The following is a 16008-nucleotide window of genomic DNA, read 5'->3' as shown; positions in this document are numbered from 1 at the left end:
GGAGGAGACGGTCGACGCCGAGAAGACGGCGCTCGACGCCGGAGGCCAGGAGACATCATTCGACGCCGGAGAAGCGTCGTTCTGCGTCCAGCAGACAGCGGTCAGCGTCGAGGAGCAGGTCACCCGCTCCAAAACGGCGGAAAAGGGACTCTAGTCCCAGGAGTCACGCTGCTTCCAGCGGTGGTCGCAAGAGGAAGAGGTCGCCTGCGGATGGGGATGGCTCTCCCCACCCCTCGCCTAAAGGGACACCGGGCTCGGTGTACTCGGAGGTGTACACTCCGTCCCGGCCCAGGACTCCGACTCCTCCCCCCCGTGCCTAAGGAGGACCCTCCGCCCAAACCACCACTGCCTTCGGGGGACCCTTCTCCACCTCCGGTCCCTCCGCATGGGCCCGCACCGCAGCCGAAGGTTCCTCCGCCGAGGTCCACTTCCCTGCCGTCCCTGCCTGCTCCTACCAAGGGGACTCCGAAACCGAAACCCCGGGAGGAACCGAAGACACCTCGTGATGAGCCGAGGAAGACCCCTCCGCGCAAACCAAAGCAGCGCCCACGAGCTGGCAGGTCTCGCTCTCGCTCTGGGCGGAAGGAGAGATCGAGGCGCAGATCATCCACGAGATCGAGGCACCGCCATAGGAGGCGCGAATCTCGCTCACACACGAGGTCCTCTGGGACCAGGGATTATTCACCTACCCTATCGGGGTCACCGGACACCAGAGTGTCCCCGATAGATGACCTGGTGGCCTTTCAGGACGTACTGTTGCGGGGCGCAGCAAAGCTCGGCATATCCCTGACGGTGCCTACACCGAAGACATCGGTCATCTTCGAGACGCTGCATCAGAAGCATCTGTCTCGTCCTCTCCTGCCCCTGGTGCCGGGCCTGGAAGAACCTGCTATGGCTCTGTTTCTCACCCCGGCTGTGACGAGGGCGGCTCCGTCGAGATTACTAAAGAAGTACCGGGCTCCCGACTCGGATCCGGCCTTTTTGAGAGCTGAGCCTCCGCCTGACTCCGTCATCGTCACGGCGGCCCGCAAGCAGCATGCCACCACCCCGACCTCCACGGTTCCCCCGGACAAGGAATCGAGATGGATGGACTCGGCAGGGAGGAAAGTTTGTGGTACTTCCGCGACCTCCATGAAAGCAGCGAGTGCAACGGCTTTGTTGGGTCGCTACGACCGCGCCCTCTGGGACTCCCTTGAGCGCTTTGCGGAGCATTTGCCCCGGGAGCAGCGTGAAGACTTCATGGAAGTCCTGAGTGAGGGGATGCTGGTGGCCAACCAGATAATCAGCGCGGCTGCGGACTCTTCCCTGTTGGCGGCTCACGGATTTTGTCACGGGATCAACCAACGGCGCCACGCATGGCTCCGGCTTACGTCCCTGAAACCGGACGCACAGCAGAGGGTGGCCAATCTGCCGTTTTCCGGTGAGACCCTCTTCGAGAAACATGCTGATGATGAAATGGCCCGCATGAAGGCGGAGGCCGAAACGCTGACGGCTGTGGGCCTGGAAAAGCCCAAAGAGACCAAGAAGCAGTACCGCCCCTTCCAACGGCGGTTCGGCGGACAGGGCCGAGGACGAGGACAGGCTTCGGGGCACTCACAGCAGCAGCAGCAGTTCCGGAAGCCGTTCCAGAAGCGGCAGAAGGGCAGGGGAGGCCAGCAGTCGGCTCCGGCGCCCAAGGGCCAGGCGGGGTCTAGGCCCTAGGAACTTACTTCCCCCGGATCCGTTACCCACTCCGGTAGGGGGAAGCATCCAACTTTTTCTGGCAGAGTGGAGAAAAATTACTCAGGACAAGTGGGTGCTGAATATTGTTTGCAATGGATACAGTCTTCGGTTCACCAGCCCTCCTCCAGCTATTCCCCCGGTCGCCTCGCAGTTTCAGCTGCGCGAGCTTCAGGCGGAAGCGGATATCCTGTTGAGAAAAAGGGCGATAGAAGACGTACCTCGGTCTCAGAGAGGAAGAGGTCTGTACTCCCGGTTCTTCCTGGTTCGCAAGAAGGACAAGAATGAGTTCAGGCCCATTCTGGATTTGCGACAGGCAAACAAATGGATTCGCAGAGAAAAGTTCCGCATGCTGTCGTTGCATCAGATTTACCCTCCGTTGCAACAGGGAGACTGGCTTTGCGCTATAGACCTACAGGATGCTTACTTCCATGTGCCCATTGCACACAAACACAGGAAGTTCCTGCGGTTCCAAGTCGGCACCAATCACTATCAATACACAGTACTCCCATTCGGACTGAAGTCTGCGCCGAGAACATTCTCGAAGTGCATGGCGGTAGTAGCAGCACACCTGAGGAAGAACAAGGTGTTTGTCTACCCGTACCTGGACGATTGGTTGATCAAGGCATCCTCCTTCTCGGAAGCGCGAGCACACTTCCAGAAGACGTGCGTTCTCTTGAACAAGTTGGGGCTGCACATCAACATGGCCAAGTCTGTCCCGACTCCGGTCCAATGCATACAGTACTTGGGAGCCTCCATCAATACGCTGTCAGCAAGCGTGTCTCCTTCGGAGGAGCGACGATTATCACTCCTTCGGAAGGCTCAGGCTCTCATGACGTCTCCATCTACAACAGTGAGGACGGTGTCTTCTCTACTGGGATCGATGGCCTCTTGTATCTTCCTGACGCCACACGCACGGCTGCACATGAGACCATTGCAGGAGTGCTTGGAGGACCAGTGGGATCAGAGGAGAGGATCTTGGGACGACAAGATTCGACTGTCGCTGCATGCTGTTCAGTCTCTGAAGTGGTGGTGTTCGGCGGAGAATCTCCTCAAAGGGGTTCCCTTTCACAAGGACATACCCAGGCAGACTGTCGTGACGGATGCGTCTCTTCTGGGATGGGGAGCGCACTCCGGGACTCTACAGATTCAAGGCACGTGGTCACCGACGGAGGCCACGTATCACATCAATTTCCTGGAACTCAGGGCTGTTCACTTGGCGCTGAAGGCCTTTCTTCCGTCCTTCCAGACCAACTCTCTGCTTGTACAGACGGACAATACCACCACGATGTATTACCTCAACAAGCAGGGGGGCTCGAGATCGCGCACTCTGTCTCAGGAGGCGCAGACGATCTGGCACTGGCTCCTGGCCAGAGGACTGACGATTACGGCCACCCATCTACCAGGTGTGCAGAATGTTCAGGCGGAGGCACTGAGCAGGCTGCTTCAGGAAAACCACGAATGGGTCATAAACGACGAAGTACTAGGAGAAGTCTTCGCAAGGTGGGGAACTCCAGACGTAGATTTGTTCGCCACCGCCGAAAACAGCAAGTGCAGAGACTTCGCCTCCAGGTACTTCCAGCAAGGGACGCTGGGGAATGCGCTATGGATCGACTGGACGAACAGCTTTCTGTACGCCTTTCCTCCCATTCCCCTGATTCCGGCGGTACTCATCAAGCTGGCCCGGTCCAGAGCTCGGATGATACTCATCGCCCCGGAGTGGCCCAGGCAGTGGTGGTTCACGGACCTACTTCACCGGTCTCTCCTTCCTCACATTCGGTTGCCGTGCAGGCCGGACCTTCTCACGAAGTTCGGGGGACGGATGTTACACCCCAACCTCTCGTCTTTGAGTTTGGCGGCATGGCTCCTGAGATAGTGCAATATGGCCATCTGAATCTGCCCGATGACTGCATGGACATACTGAAGGAGTCTAAGAGACCTTCCACTCTGACTTCATACGCTTACAAGTGGAAGAGGTTTTGTATCTGGTGCCAGTCTAAGAACCATGATCCTACGACCTGCAAGGAGGATGTCATCCTTCCTTACCTTCTACATTTGGCGCAGTCTGGACTTAATGTTCATTCCATTAAGGTTCATCTTGCTGCATTGACTGCCTACAGGAAATGCCCTTCACAGACTTCCTTTTTCCAGATCCCTGTGATCAAAGATTTTCTGGAAGGTTTGAAGAAAGTATTCCCTCCTGTCAGGCTTCCCTCGCCTTCATGGGAATTGAATGTGGTGCTGTCCAGATTGATGAAGGAGCCTTTTGAGCCTATTCATAAGGCTTCGTTGCAGCACCTGTCCTGGAAGGCGGCGTTCCTCGTGGCCATTACATCGGCCCGCAGGGTGAGTGAAATTCAGGCGTTGTGTTGTAATGAACCTTATACTGTATTTCATGCTGCTAAGGTTGTTATGCGTACTCACCCTAAATTTCTTCCCAAGGTTATTTCTGATTTTCATGTCAACCAGACGATAACTTTGCCTACGTTTTTTCAAAACCCTTCATCCCCAGCGGAGAAGTCTCTTCATTCCCTGGATGTTAGGAGGGTGTTGAAATTTTATCTGGATAAAACCAAGGATATTCGTAGGTCTGACCAGTTGTTCATCAATTATGGGTCGGTCAGGACGGGTCTTGCGACCTCGAAGCAGTCCATCTCTAGGTGGATTGTGTCCTGCATTCAATTGTGTTACCAAAAGGCTAATAAGACCTTAGGAGGTAAGCCTAAGGCTCATTCCACCAGGGGCAAAGCTGCCACGACAGCTCTGCTCCGTAATGTGCCGATTGCGGAAATCTGCAAGGCAGCCACTTGGAAGTCGGTTCATACCTTTGCTAAGCATTACTGCCTGGACTCTGACGCCAGGGCAGACGCTCAGGTTGGGCAGGCTTCTCTGCGGAATTTGTTCGCACAGTAGTGGCGTTATGTGTTTATTCTCCACCGCTGCTTTGGTGTGGGGATGGGCTTGCCATTCTATTCACTAGATTATGACTATACACAGAGATCCCCTACTACAGAAGGAGTAGTTTCTGTCCTGTAACTCCAGTTCTGTAGTAGGGGTATCTCTGTTATAGTCATAAGCGCCCGCCCTCCTCCCCGGTGGAGATTTTCATCATGTAAAGAATGCGACAGGTCTGGCATGCTTCGCCTTCAAAAAGAACTGAAAGTAGAGGGACCTGCTATGCATTCTGGGATACTGGGAGAAGTTCTGGAAAGTTCTCTTAAAGGCACAGTATCCTATTTAAGCCACATAATGGCAGCCTATGGGGCTTGTCTGTCCCTACCTTCCTCTCTATCATTCCTGGGTCTTTGACTGGGGGAGGCAAGTTTCTCTATGGTAGAAACTAGCAGGCTGTGCTGTGTGTGGTGATTTTTGGTGGAATTTCTAGTTGAAGTACTGGACAGTGTAGCCTGTGGATATAGGCTGCATTATTTGTCTTTAAATTCTCTCTTAAGTGTCTTTGCAGTTTCTGCATTATTTTGACAATTTAAGAGATTATTTTTGATTGCCGGGGTCCACGCACATGGGCGGGATTATTCACTAGATTATGACTATAACAGAGATACCCCTACTACAGAACTGGAGTTACAGGACAGAAACTACTCCTTGCCAATTTGGTGTACCAGTTCACATTTACAGTTTAAGGGAAATTGCACTGGTGGTGGGCTTATTAGCAGGCCCCAGCACACTTCCAGATCAATTTCCACAGGATCTAGCAGCTAAAATTAGGTCAAAAGGTGTGGGCCACCTGCAAGCAGCACAGTTTACTTCTTAACATTTGAAATCCTTTCATCCAGATGGACTAACCGTCAGTGACAATGGTACTTGATTATTGCATATCTCGATGTACTTCACAACTGAATTGATTCTACATTACAAACAAAATCTTTATTCATGTTTTTTTTAAATATTTCAGCAATATCAGCAGAGCAGTCACTGAGCAAGCTCATTTGTACTTCTTATGCAAGGCAAAGCTGAAGCACTGTTATTTGTTTGCAGCATAATATAGGTGTAATTTACATGTTTTACACACTCCTGCCTTCTAGTGTTAGGCGTGGATATCTCGAGTTGTTGTTCTTAGATGTAAAAGGTTTCAGTGTAGAGGTCACTGATGACTCACAATGCATTATGTCAAAGACTTTATACGGCTTTTTTTCGGCCATTGAGTTTTGCCATGCCTTTTGCACTCCAGGACCATTGAGCTGCAGAATAGCCATTAATTCAACTTCAGATATCAGTGTCTCCTCCACTGAGTTAAGAAGACACCAAAAACAACCAGTCCAGAATGGTGGGTTATTCAATGCCAGGTCATCTGAAAATGACTTGTGAGGGGTGGATTAAGGTGAACAAACCCTTCCAGATTTGCTTTAAAAGTAACAGCAAGTTCCTGTAGTCAGACTACCTTATGTTCAGTAATCTCTACCTATTCTGAGACAACAAGGAATCTAATGGATCGGCTTGTCAGCTCGCAAAAAACAGTAAGACCAATCCTTTACTCTAGGGCTCACTCAAATGCAGCGCCAAAGATCTCCTACGCCATCGATTGAGACCGGCAAAGTGGACCCATACTCTTAACTGAGAGGGAGGTGCCAATCTACAGTCCTCCGTGAAATCCACCGCCAAAAAATATATGCAACCTCCACAGTTGTCTGGAATCCAGGGCAAGTATCCACCACAAGCAAGGTGGCTTCAAGCCCAGAGACTGCACTGAACAGGCCTCAACAGTCTCACCAAAGAAACCAGGCCACCTTGCTACTCAGCCTCATTACTGAGAGACTCCTTGGCTCTGAGGTCCTGAAACCCCTGTCTCAGAACCGAGGTCAATACCAAAATCAGCTTTGAAACCATTCTCAACACCAGATTTGGTGCCTAGTGCACCTATACCATAACAGGAACAGCCAGATATTAAATGCAAAGGATCTATGTCAACCCTTTAACAGGCTACATGCTTTCCACAGAATAAGCCCACTGGCCAGGTACATCCAAAGAAGAAAGCTTAGGTTTAAAGCGGTCATATCGGAGGAGCTTGACGGATACAGAACATGTTATGGGCACCCCTTACATCTATGAATACCGCATTCCTCAGACACTGGAGATGCTAATTTTGTTTTATGCAGCTCAATTGGCCCACATTTGAGCACTTACTTTCCTGTCCACTGCAAACCTTTTAATGGAAAGCAGCCTTCCTTGTTGCAATTACATCCATGTTGCATTTACTTCCTTGTGTATTTAGTGAATTGGAAGCCCTAATGGTGAAAGCAACTTTCATTCAGGCCCAAAAGATTGGGTCGTTATAGGAAAAAACCCTATTTTTTGTCCCTAGGTTGTCTCCCCGTCCCATGTTTATGAAACTATTGACTTACCAATCTTTTTTCCACATCTCAGTCTGTTGGAGAAGCAGCATGCGCATTGCCATCTTATGTCAAAAGAGCCCTTATTTATTACATTGACTGTACAAAATTAATTTAAATAACAAAGCAACTCTCTGTAGCTTTTGTACAGCCCCACTTGGCGAATCCTACTTCCAAGTCAGGGTTTGAACGATGGCTAGTTAACTGTATTCAATTTTGTTATGCCAAACCTAAGCGTACCTTTCATATTGTACCTACGTTTTCATTCTGCGACCAAAAAAGGGCTCACCATGGCCTTTTTCGGAAACATATTGCTTGCAGATATCTCTAAAGCTCATATGTGGTCTATTCTGCACACCTTATCAAAGTATTATTGTGTAGACCTATATGCCTGACAAGAAGCAAACGCCGGGCAGACTATCCTTTATACATTATTCCGAACAGCTTCATGTGCTCTCTAACCCATTACTTGAGAGGGAGAGTACTGATTTTGAACCTATGAAAATCATGTGATCTACAGCTTTACATGCTGCAAATTTAAAATGTTACTTATTGGTAACTATTGGTTTTCAACGTGTAGTGCCGTAGATTCACTTGTGCCCTCCCACTTTCCCAGATGTGAATTTAATATTTCAGATGTCCTTCACATATTAAACACACATTACTATTATTTCACCAATGCACCAGTACACATACGCTTTCCTGCTTCCCTTCCTTCCTCAATACCGTTTCACCCTTTGAAAGGGGGGGAAGGGGTTGTGGCTGGGAAACAATCTAGAGTGGTTGTTGTTCTAGTGCATTGTGCGTTTCTGGGAGTCATTACGAGTCACCTTGAAACCAAAACCTTTTGCTTTGAAGAAGGTGATTACACCTACTTGGTGTTCACTGTTTTGTAATACTATTTAGGAAAATGTTTTGGTTCATGGATCCGCCGGTAGTCAAGGTGAGCTTATAGTCACTTAGATCAAAGCATCTCTTTGGCCGTTCACCTAAAAAGAAGATATGCACCGGGTTCTGGATATTCAAATATGTAGCATGCAGAGTATTTGAGTGAGATTAGCACCAACAGCACTGCTGGAGTGGTAACAAGGAGGTAGATCCCTGGTCCTGATAAGAAGCCAAGGGGGTGGCTTGAAGCATGTTGGCCCTTGAGAAGGCAGGTGCATAGTTATCCACCATTCCCCCTCCCCTTTTTAATCATAATGACTAGAGCAGCTGCGGACTGTACAGGTAAGGGCGGTGGGACTGGGTTCGGGGGGGATTCGACAGTCGTCCATAAGGGAAAATGTAATCATTATTCAATTTTTGCCTGTAGAAATCCCCCCACCGCTCTTAACCTGCACGGACCGCAGTTGGACTGGAGGCCAGAATAGATAAGTTTACCTACTAGCCAGGTATCTTTAAGCTTTTCTTTCCACATAAACCCCACACTCCTTTTATCATAATTCTACACCATAGTAATACATCTATGTCCGCTCTCACGTAATTCATAGCATCCTTCGTTCCTCAGCAGAACGGGATGGACCCAATGGTGAAGCATGCCACCAAGGGGCAACCCTGGTGGGTGAGGGTTATATAAGAAAACAAGTGTCTTTTCTTCACCTTGTGAAGGGTTATTTCGCAGCAAACTGAGTGGCTCTCTATATTTTGGTTACTTATCAGTAGGAGGACAAACTCCTCTCTGTCCCTCTATCTCTCCCTCATTTTTGATAGCAGTATAATTCTCTGTCAAACAAACGGTGCTTATTAGATAAGAAACAATTTTACAGATTGACTGACAACAGTATTCTTTGTGTGAGGTGGTTACTTGGCAGCTCTGCTGTTCTGTTGTATTCTGTGCATAAGGCGAGAGTGTCCAGCATTTGGATCTGCAGGCCAGAGCCTTGCCAGTTTTTTGGGCTAGCCACATTTTACATTTACATGCAATGCATGAAAATGGTAATCCTTTACATTGTTGGTGCCTGGACAAATACAGGCAGTTTAAGAAACGTTTCACTCCTCCGTGAACGAGTTGTTGAAGTAATGCTGGGAATGTCCATAATTTAAGAAAATCATGCTTTCACAGAGCCAATAGATCCAGCTATTTTATTTGTGAAAGTGATTCTTGAGTTTGCGAATTTGTGTGTGTGGCGCTGATGGATGCACGAGTGAGTGTAATAATGAGTCTACTCTTGGATTAAGGGTTGAGTACATGGATGGATGGACGAGTAAGATATTGAATAAATGGGTAAGTTCATGGTGAGCAAATTCATAGATGGTCGAACAAGTGAGTACGCTGATATACATTACAGGATGAATTGCTGAGTGGATTAATCGATTAATGATTTGATTATTGATGGGTGCAGACCGGTTATAGCAATCATACAGACTGAGGTCTCATACATCAGTAGAAATAGTGTTATAAAAATATCACAAAGTGTATCAGACCACATTTGCAAAATTACGTGGGAGACTTGGCTGTGGGTGCTCACTCGCACCTTTGCTTATTAATACTTGCACATGTTCAGATTTGCAGACATATCGACAAAAATATTGTATTTACTAATATTAATGCAAGCACAATTTTCTGTGTAATTTGCAATGTTTATGTTGATGACACTATACCCCTTCTGATCCTTCCTCTGCAGTGATTTCACTAGCTGTTTTTTCTTTGTTTTGCTGCAATCTTCACAGTAGTACACTACCACTGCCTATTCCTAGATATCCCTCTGAAGTCAGTATATTGGGGGCAGTACCTTAAGCCTTTACAAGTGGTCCCTCTATAGTCCATAGAAAGGGTGCAGTACCTCAGGACTTTACTAGTGGTCCCTTTGAAGGCCGAAGAAAGGGTGCAGTACCTCAGGACTTTACTAGTGGTCCCTGAGAGGTCCACAGAAAGAGTGGAGTGCCTCGCAGAAAGGATGCAGTACCATAGGGCTGTACTAAATGTCCTTCTAAGGTCCGCAGAAAGGGTGCACTACCTCTGAACTTAACTAGAAATCCTTCTGAAGTCTGCAGAAATTACGTAGTACCCGTCCTCAGGACTTTACTAGTAGTTCATCTGAAGGCCGCACAAACGGTGCAGTACCTTAGAGTTTTACCAGAAGTCCCTCTGAAGCCTGCAGAGAGGGTGCAATACCTCAGGTCTTTACTAGAGGTGCCTCTGAAGTCCACAGAAAGGGTGCAGTACTTTATGCCTTTACTAGTGGTCTCTCTGACATCTGCAGAAAAGGATGTAGTGCCTCGGATATTACTAGTGGTCATCTTGAACTCAGTAAACTGTAATGTTGGAGTACCATAGGTCTGTCATTACTAAAGGTCCCTCTAAAGTCAACATAAAGGGTGCACTATTTCATGACATTGCCAGAGGACTCTCCCAAGTAAGCTGAAAGGATGCTGTGCTTGGGATCTTTTCTAGAGGGTCCCCCAATGTCAGCAGAAGGGTGTAGTGCCATAATGCTCTGTTCACTCAGAAGCCTCTCCATACCACCCATCAGGAAAAATAGCAATGTGTAGTCCAATCCCGCTCACCCCCAAATTGTCAAATTTAATGTCGTCCTGCTCTAAGAAAATTATCTGCGTTCAATAATTTGCGCCTAGTACCTTTCTAATAATAATATTAAATAAAATATAAGCCAGTGATCCTACGGGACGGAATTGGCTGTGGAACTAGCATGGCCCGGAGTGACTGGTGGAAGAAGCATCAAGGAGCTCATGGGGCAGGTAAGTCCCAGTGGCCCCACAGATGCTGCATTCAGGTCCTTGATTGTGCTTCATGTCATTTGCATAAGCGTAAACTCTTGATTACTATAAAGCACGACCATGTGTATGAAAGAATGTATACATATGCACAGCAAGAACCTGTGTCTACAAGAACACCCGCCCCTATATTATTAATGCTTTCTTAATTAACACATTTTGAAATAAAGTATGGGGATCCCTGATAATCGCCCAAGTGAAAAAAAAGAGGTATACATTTGTTTCTGAATGACTTTTCAATGCAGTAATGCCTATATTATGATGTGACTGTTTACCAGCGTATAGGCTATGGGTATGATCTGCCCCTTTAAACCTCACTTGTAACTTCTGCCAGGAACATACAACAACCAGTACATGATATTGGACCTGAAGAGGATAACGCTGAAGCAGAGCATCGCAGATCAGGCTCTTTACATCGTCGAGCAAATCCCCACAAGAGTGGAATATTCAGACCAAACCGAAATCCTCAGGAAAGGTGAGGCTCTATAGGTTTCATTGATAAATTATATTTGGCAATAGGTTACTGCTGTTAATTTTCTACTTACTTTTGATATGCTAATGAACATGTTTTGTGGCCTAAAAGAAATGAAAATGTATGTGCACAGTTATCACATGTCCATCTTTTTCACAGTGAATGGCTGGCACAATAAATTTGTGATAAATCCACATTTTTAATAGGTAGATTTTTAAGATAGGCATTTGCACAAATACAGAATTAGTGGTGGACATAAAATAATTTTTTTTATTTAAGTGGGATTTTGGTTGTATGTCACTATATGGAGTGCCGCTATATTGTGGGGCTCCTCAATGTTACGACATTACATTGTCTGGGGAGGGAGCAAGTTAAATCCATACCCCTCCCTGTATTTTTTAAATCACTCTTACAGATTTCTTAATTTATTAACCTAGATTTAATTAGGCAAATGAGATGGCAACAAGTTCGAAAATGTGTCTTGAAATGGGTGGGTTTTGACAGAGGAAACTTTTAAGTAGGATTGTGTAACCGTGATTTGAGTCCTTAATTATACTTGTTTGGTGGCGCATAACTGGAAGTGGTGGACTTTTAAATGTAATTAAACATTTGGTAAGTTCATGTACTTACATCTGGGATTTCAACCATTAGCACTGGTTTATCGATAGCCATAAGACATTCTGATGTGCATGATAGACTGACATTTTTCGTTGCTTCCAAAGACAATGCTTGTTTCCACATTACGTAGGGTCTGAAGCTCACTCTGTAGGAAAATATAGGTTAAAGAGTGCATAGCAGTAGAATTTATTTGCATAAAGATTTTAACAACAAGGCTTGTGTCTTTTTTGGCGTCTGCATGTGTGTATTTCTCAGTTCATCCCCCGCTACTGCTTTCATGGCATCCCACACAATGGCAGGTGAAGCTGATCCTTTATTTACAACAAAAAAGTTGTCCATAGTGGCGGACATAAATGCATAATAAAGTATGCCTAATAAAAGAGAGTGGTCAAAAGTACATCTACCTGGAAGGTCTAATTTACTTACATCTATATAGATGATTTTGACCAAGGGGTTGTGATCGGATAGTGTACATGGAAATAGCTTAGTTGAGATATGGAGAGTCAGGGCTTGTGAATTAAATATCTTGTCTAGTATAGAATGCTGTTTGTGGGGGGCAGAGTAAAACGTAAAAACGAAAATGCTAGATCCTGTAAAGCACCAATTACTGATCAACCCATATGACTGTATCAAATGTAGCAGTGCAACCCATGTTTTGTTTTTACGATGATCACTACTTGTATTAGTTGAATCGACTCAACAACAAAGGGTGCCATCAGTGGATTGCCCCAGGATGCAAACTCGATAGGAAGCTGTTGGAATGGAGCGGGGTAATCATTATTGGCTCAATACAATGTACATAATGTGAATGAAATGCATCTACCCATTAGGTTAGCTATTGTCCATCTTCCAGTCCTATCCCTTTTAAATTTTAAGTCCAGATGTTACCATGTATTCGAATGACCACTTCTCTACTTGGTTTATCATCTCCAGAAACACATATGTTAGGGTGTGCAATTTTTCTCAACGTTGGTCAGATGAATCTTGTAAATGCAGATATCAGGCTGCATATATAATAAGAATTTTCAAAAGAGGCTGTAACCCATTGACATTCCACCATAATATGCTCAGCCCTTGTGTGTGCTATTTGCTATTGACATAACTAATTGATATGAGATGAAATGAAAAATCCTTACCTCTCGTACCATCCAAAAGCTTTAGCTGTTTTCACTGTGATACCTCCCCTCCAGCGCTTCCACTCCATTCTGACCCACCACCCCATCTTTCCTCCCACACACACAAGTCCCCCAAACCATCCTCCTCACCTGTACCCCAACCTGTTGGGCCTGATGTGGCAGTCCACTTCCAAAAAACATCCCTTCAACTTCCCTTTCCTACCATGTCCTTGCTTTAACCACCAAAGTGTGAATAGCTATGGTGAGTGATGTGAAGACACTGGTCCAGACTCACCTAGCAAATTTTAAATATTATCGGATCTAAAGTGTGATGCTAAGAGTCCTTATGCTCTACCCACTCACCCCATCTTATCTGTTTTAAAGAAGAGAGGGTAGAAATAGAAAAAGAAAGGGAAACCATTAAAACAAGAACTGCAGAGATAGCTAAGATCCTATGCCACAACCATTATCAGTTTGAGAGTTGTGAGACCATTGTGCTAAAAGGTTTTTAGCGTTGGTCTCTGTTGCACAAAAGTCAGTGTGACCTTTAAAATGAACGCTGGACCTCTACATCCTGGAATGAGGGTATCAGGCAGCAAGGTTTCCATCACCAAGTTACTGCTGCCGGACATAATCCGATTTCACAAAAAATAATTATGTTACCCACTTTGCCTGGATTGTTGTGTGGGGTCTGATATAAGAGTTGGTTAAACATTAAATTACTAACATACATTTTAATAGCTCTAGGTCAGCCAACATCTTATTCACCAGACTGAGAAATGGTTACTATATCAAGTGTATTACGAACACTCGTGAGTCATCCCCTCACTGCCTTCCGGAATACCAAGGATTCTGAGATTTTGCTGCATCCGGTTTTTTAGATCTTCCGTTTTCAAAGAGAGATCCTTGGTAGCTACTTCATAGTCATAGGTTTGCTGGTCTATAACCTATGTTTTAGTACTTTGTTGAACTCATTCATTCTCTTGCCCATTGAAGTTAGCTGTTTTGATATTCTACTAACTCCAATTTTTGTTTTCAAATGCAGGATTTTGAGTGTGGCAGAATATTTTTGTACTAGTCTTGGTGCAGGTAGAGAAGCTTGTAGATTAAAGATAGAGTCAAATGATCTTGTTGATTTTGCTACTGCTGCGGAGTCTCCATTACCTCCCCACTAATTGGTACCTGTTGTCCCTTATGTACCTCGTGGTGCTGCATTAAGGTTGCTTCAGCAAGATCATTTGTGAAAACTCCCATTGTAACTTAGATCCTTGATCCTCATTCCCTCTGTTGCTTCGTTCTTTTAGACCTTTTTAGTTCCAACCTCTTGTAGGTTTTATCTATTCTATGCATTACTCTTCTCAGCTTTCTCCGGTTACATAGTCTATAAAGTCTAAATTGGGTGAATCGTCACCTGAGGGCTCAGAAAGAGAAAAGAAAACTCTGGAATTTCATTAGATACTGTGTTCTGTGATGCAACTAGTGTCCTGCCCAAGCTCAAACAGATCCCATCACCCATCCTAAAACCAGAAGAAGTTATACTTGCCATTACATCACAGGTACCCAACCTGTCCTTTTCTTCAGGATTGTAAGGTGTTTCATCTAGAAATGTCTGACGAGGAGAAGAAAGCCCTTTTCAGGGCTTGTTCCACGTGTGGCAAGAAAAGGCTGTATTTGGAAGACCAGCATAAGGACTGCATTTATTGCCTGTATCCAGATCATAAGGCTGCAGACTGCAAGATCTGCTGCACCTTCTCTTCGAAGACCCTCTGGGACCGTGGGGGTCGCCTCCTCACTTGACTCCAGAAATTAAATTCAAGGAAGGAAACTCTGTCAAGTGACAGTGGGAACTGTTCATCTGCAGCCTCATCTAGAAGGTCAGTCAAAAGGGGTAGGGCGTCCCCTTCACCTTCTTCAGAACGTCCAGTTAAGGCCTCGAAAAAGACCCCCGTGAGCCTGAGAGCAGGAGTCCTAGTAAATCTCCTCACCACGGTGTAAAGGAGAGGGAAGGACTATCTACAGCTACAGCAGTGTTGGAGGCTGCTAAGACGTTTAAGAAGCCCTCTTCTCTGTCATTTGAAAAGTCAGAGAAAGGTTCCAAGTCGTTGACGACGCTGCAGAAGACTCTGTTGACGAAGGCTTCTAAATCGCAGGTGGGAAAAGTTACAACGTCGACGGGCTCGTCAACGACGGTTACAGCGACGTCGACGAGGATGTCGACGAAGATATCGACGACAAAAGCGACGAGGATGTCGTTGACGGCGGTGGTGACGACTGTGTCGACTAGAGATTCGACGACTATGACAACGACGACGGCAGGAGCGTTGACAGTCTCGTCTATGGCACTGTCGACGATGCCCATCTCGTCATCAACGATTCAACCGTCGACGGTGGATCTTCCGTCAACGACCTCGTCGACGAGTTTTTCTCTGACAACACCTATCAACGTCGACGGAGAGGATTACTATTTCCTTGAAAAGGATAACACCGGACATGACATCTCCAAGGAGGGTTACCCCCTTGCCTCCCACACTGTTACTTGAGGAAGAAGAGGATTCTGATGGGGATGATCAGGACTCTTTTGGCTATGCACATACAGCCAGATTCATGAAGCCGAATTCGGCTCGCAAAGGGCCAGATTCTGAGAATATGGCCCTTTGCGAGCGCTATTTTTGCATTTGGGATTCCTCATCCCAAATGCAAAAATCGCATTTTTAGAAATCGCATATTTGCGAATAATTGCATTTAAGGAATCTCAATTTAAAAATTGCGAAATCGCTATTTTGGGCCGCTATTTACCGCGAGGTCAAACCTCGTGGTAAATAGCGAAAACTTAGAAAAATGCATTTAAATGCATTTTTCTAAGTTGCATGTTACACACACACATGTCCTTTGGACATGTGTGTGCGCAACACCAATGTAGATTACATTTCAAGGGTGCTACAGGGTGTCCTTTGGACACCCCTGGCACCCTTGAAATCGCATCCTTATTTGCGATTTG

The 16008-nt window shown here is 46.2% G+C and overlaps 1 protein-coding gene across 2 annotated transcripts in view; it reads left to right on the top strand.

Annotated features, from left to right (window-relative positions):
* The window catches only part of PLBD1 (phospholipase B domain containing 1), a 259209-nt gene that overhangs the window by 188003 nt on the left and 55198 nt on the right, over positions 1-16008 (top strand). For both annotated transcript variants that reach the window (XM_086957557.1, XM_086957567.1), the window contains exon 8: positions 11140-11280. In XM_086957557.1, the coding sequence (XP_086813683.1) occupies positions 11140-11280 (141 nt within the window). The remainder of the gene's footprint in view (positions 1-11139; positions 11281-16008) is intronic.

Source organism: Lissotriton vulgaris, chromosome 1_1, assembly GCF_964263255.1.
Source record: "Lissotriton vulgaris chromosome 1_1, aLisVul1.2, whole genome shotgun sequence".
Taxonomy (NCBI): Eukaryota; Metazoa; Chordata; class Amphibia; order Caudata; family Salamandridae; genus Lissotriton; species Lissotriton vulgaris.
This window is presented reverse-complemented; position numbering and strand designations above follow the sequence as displayed.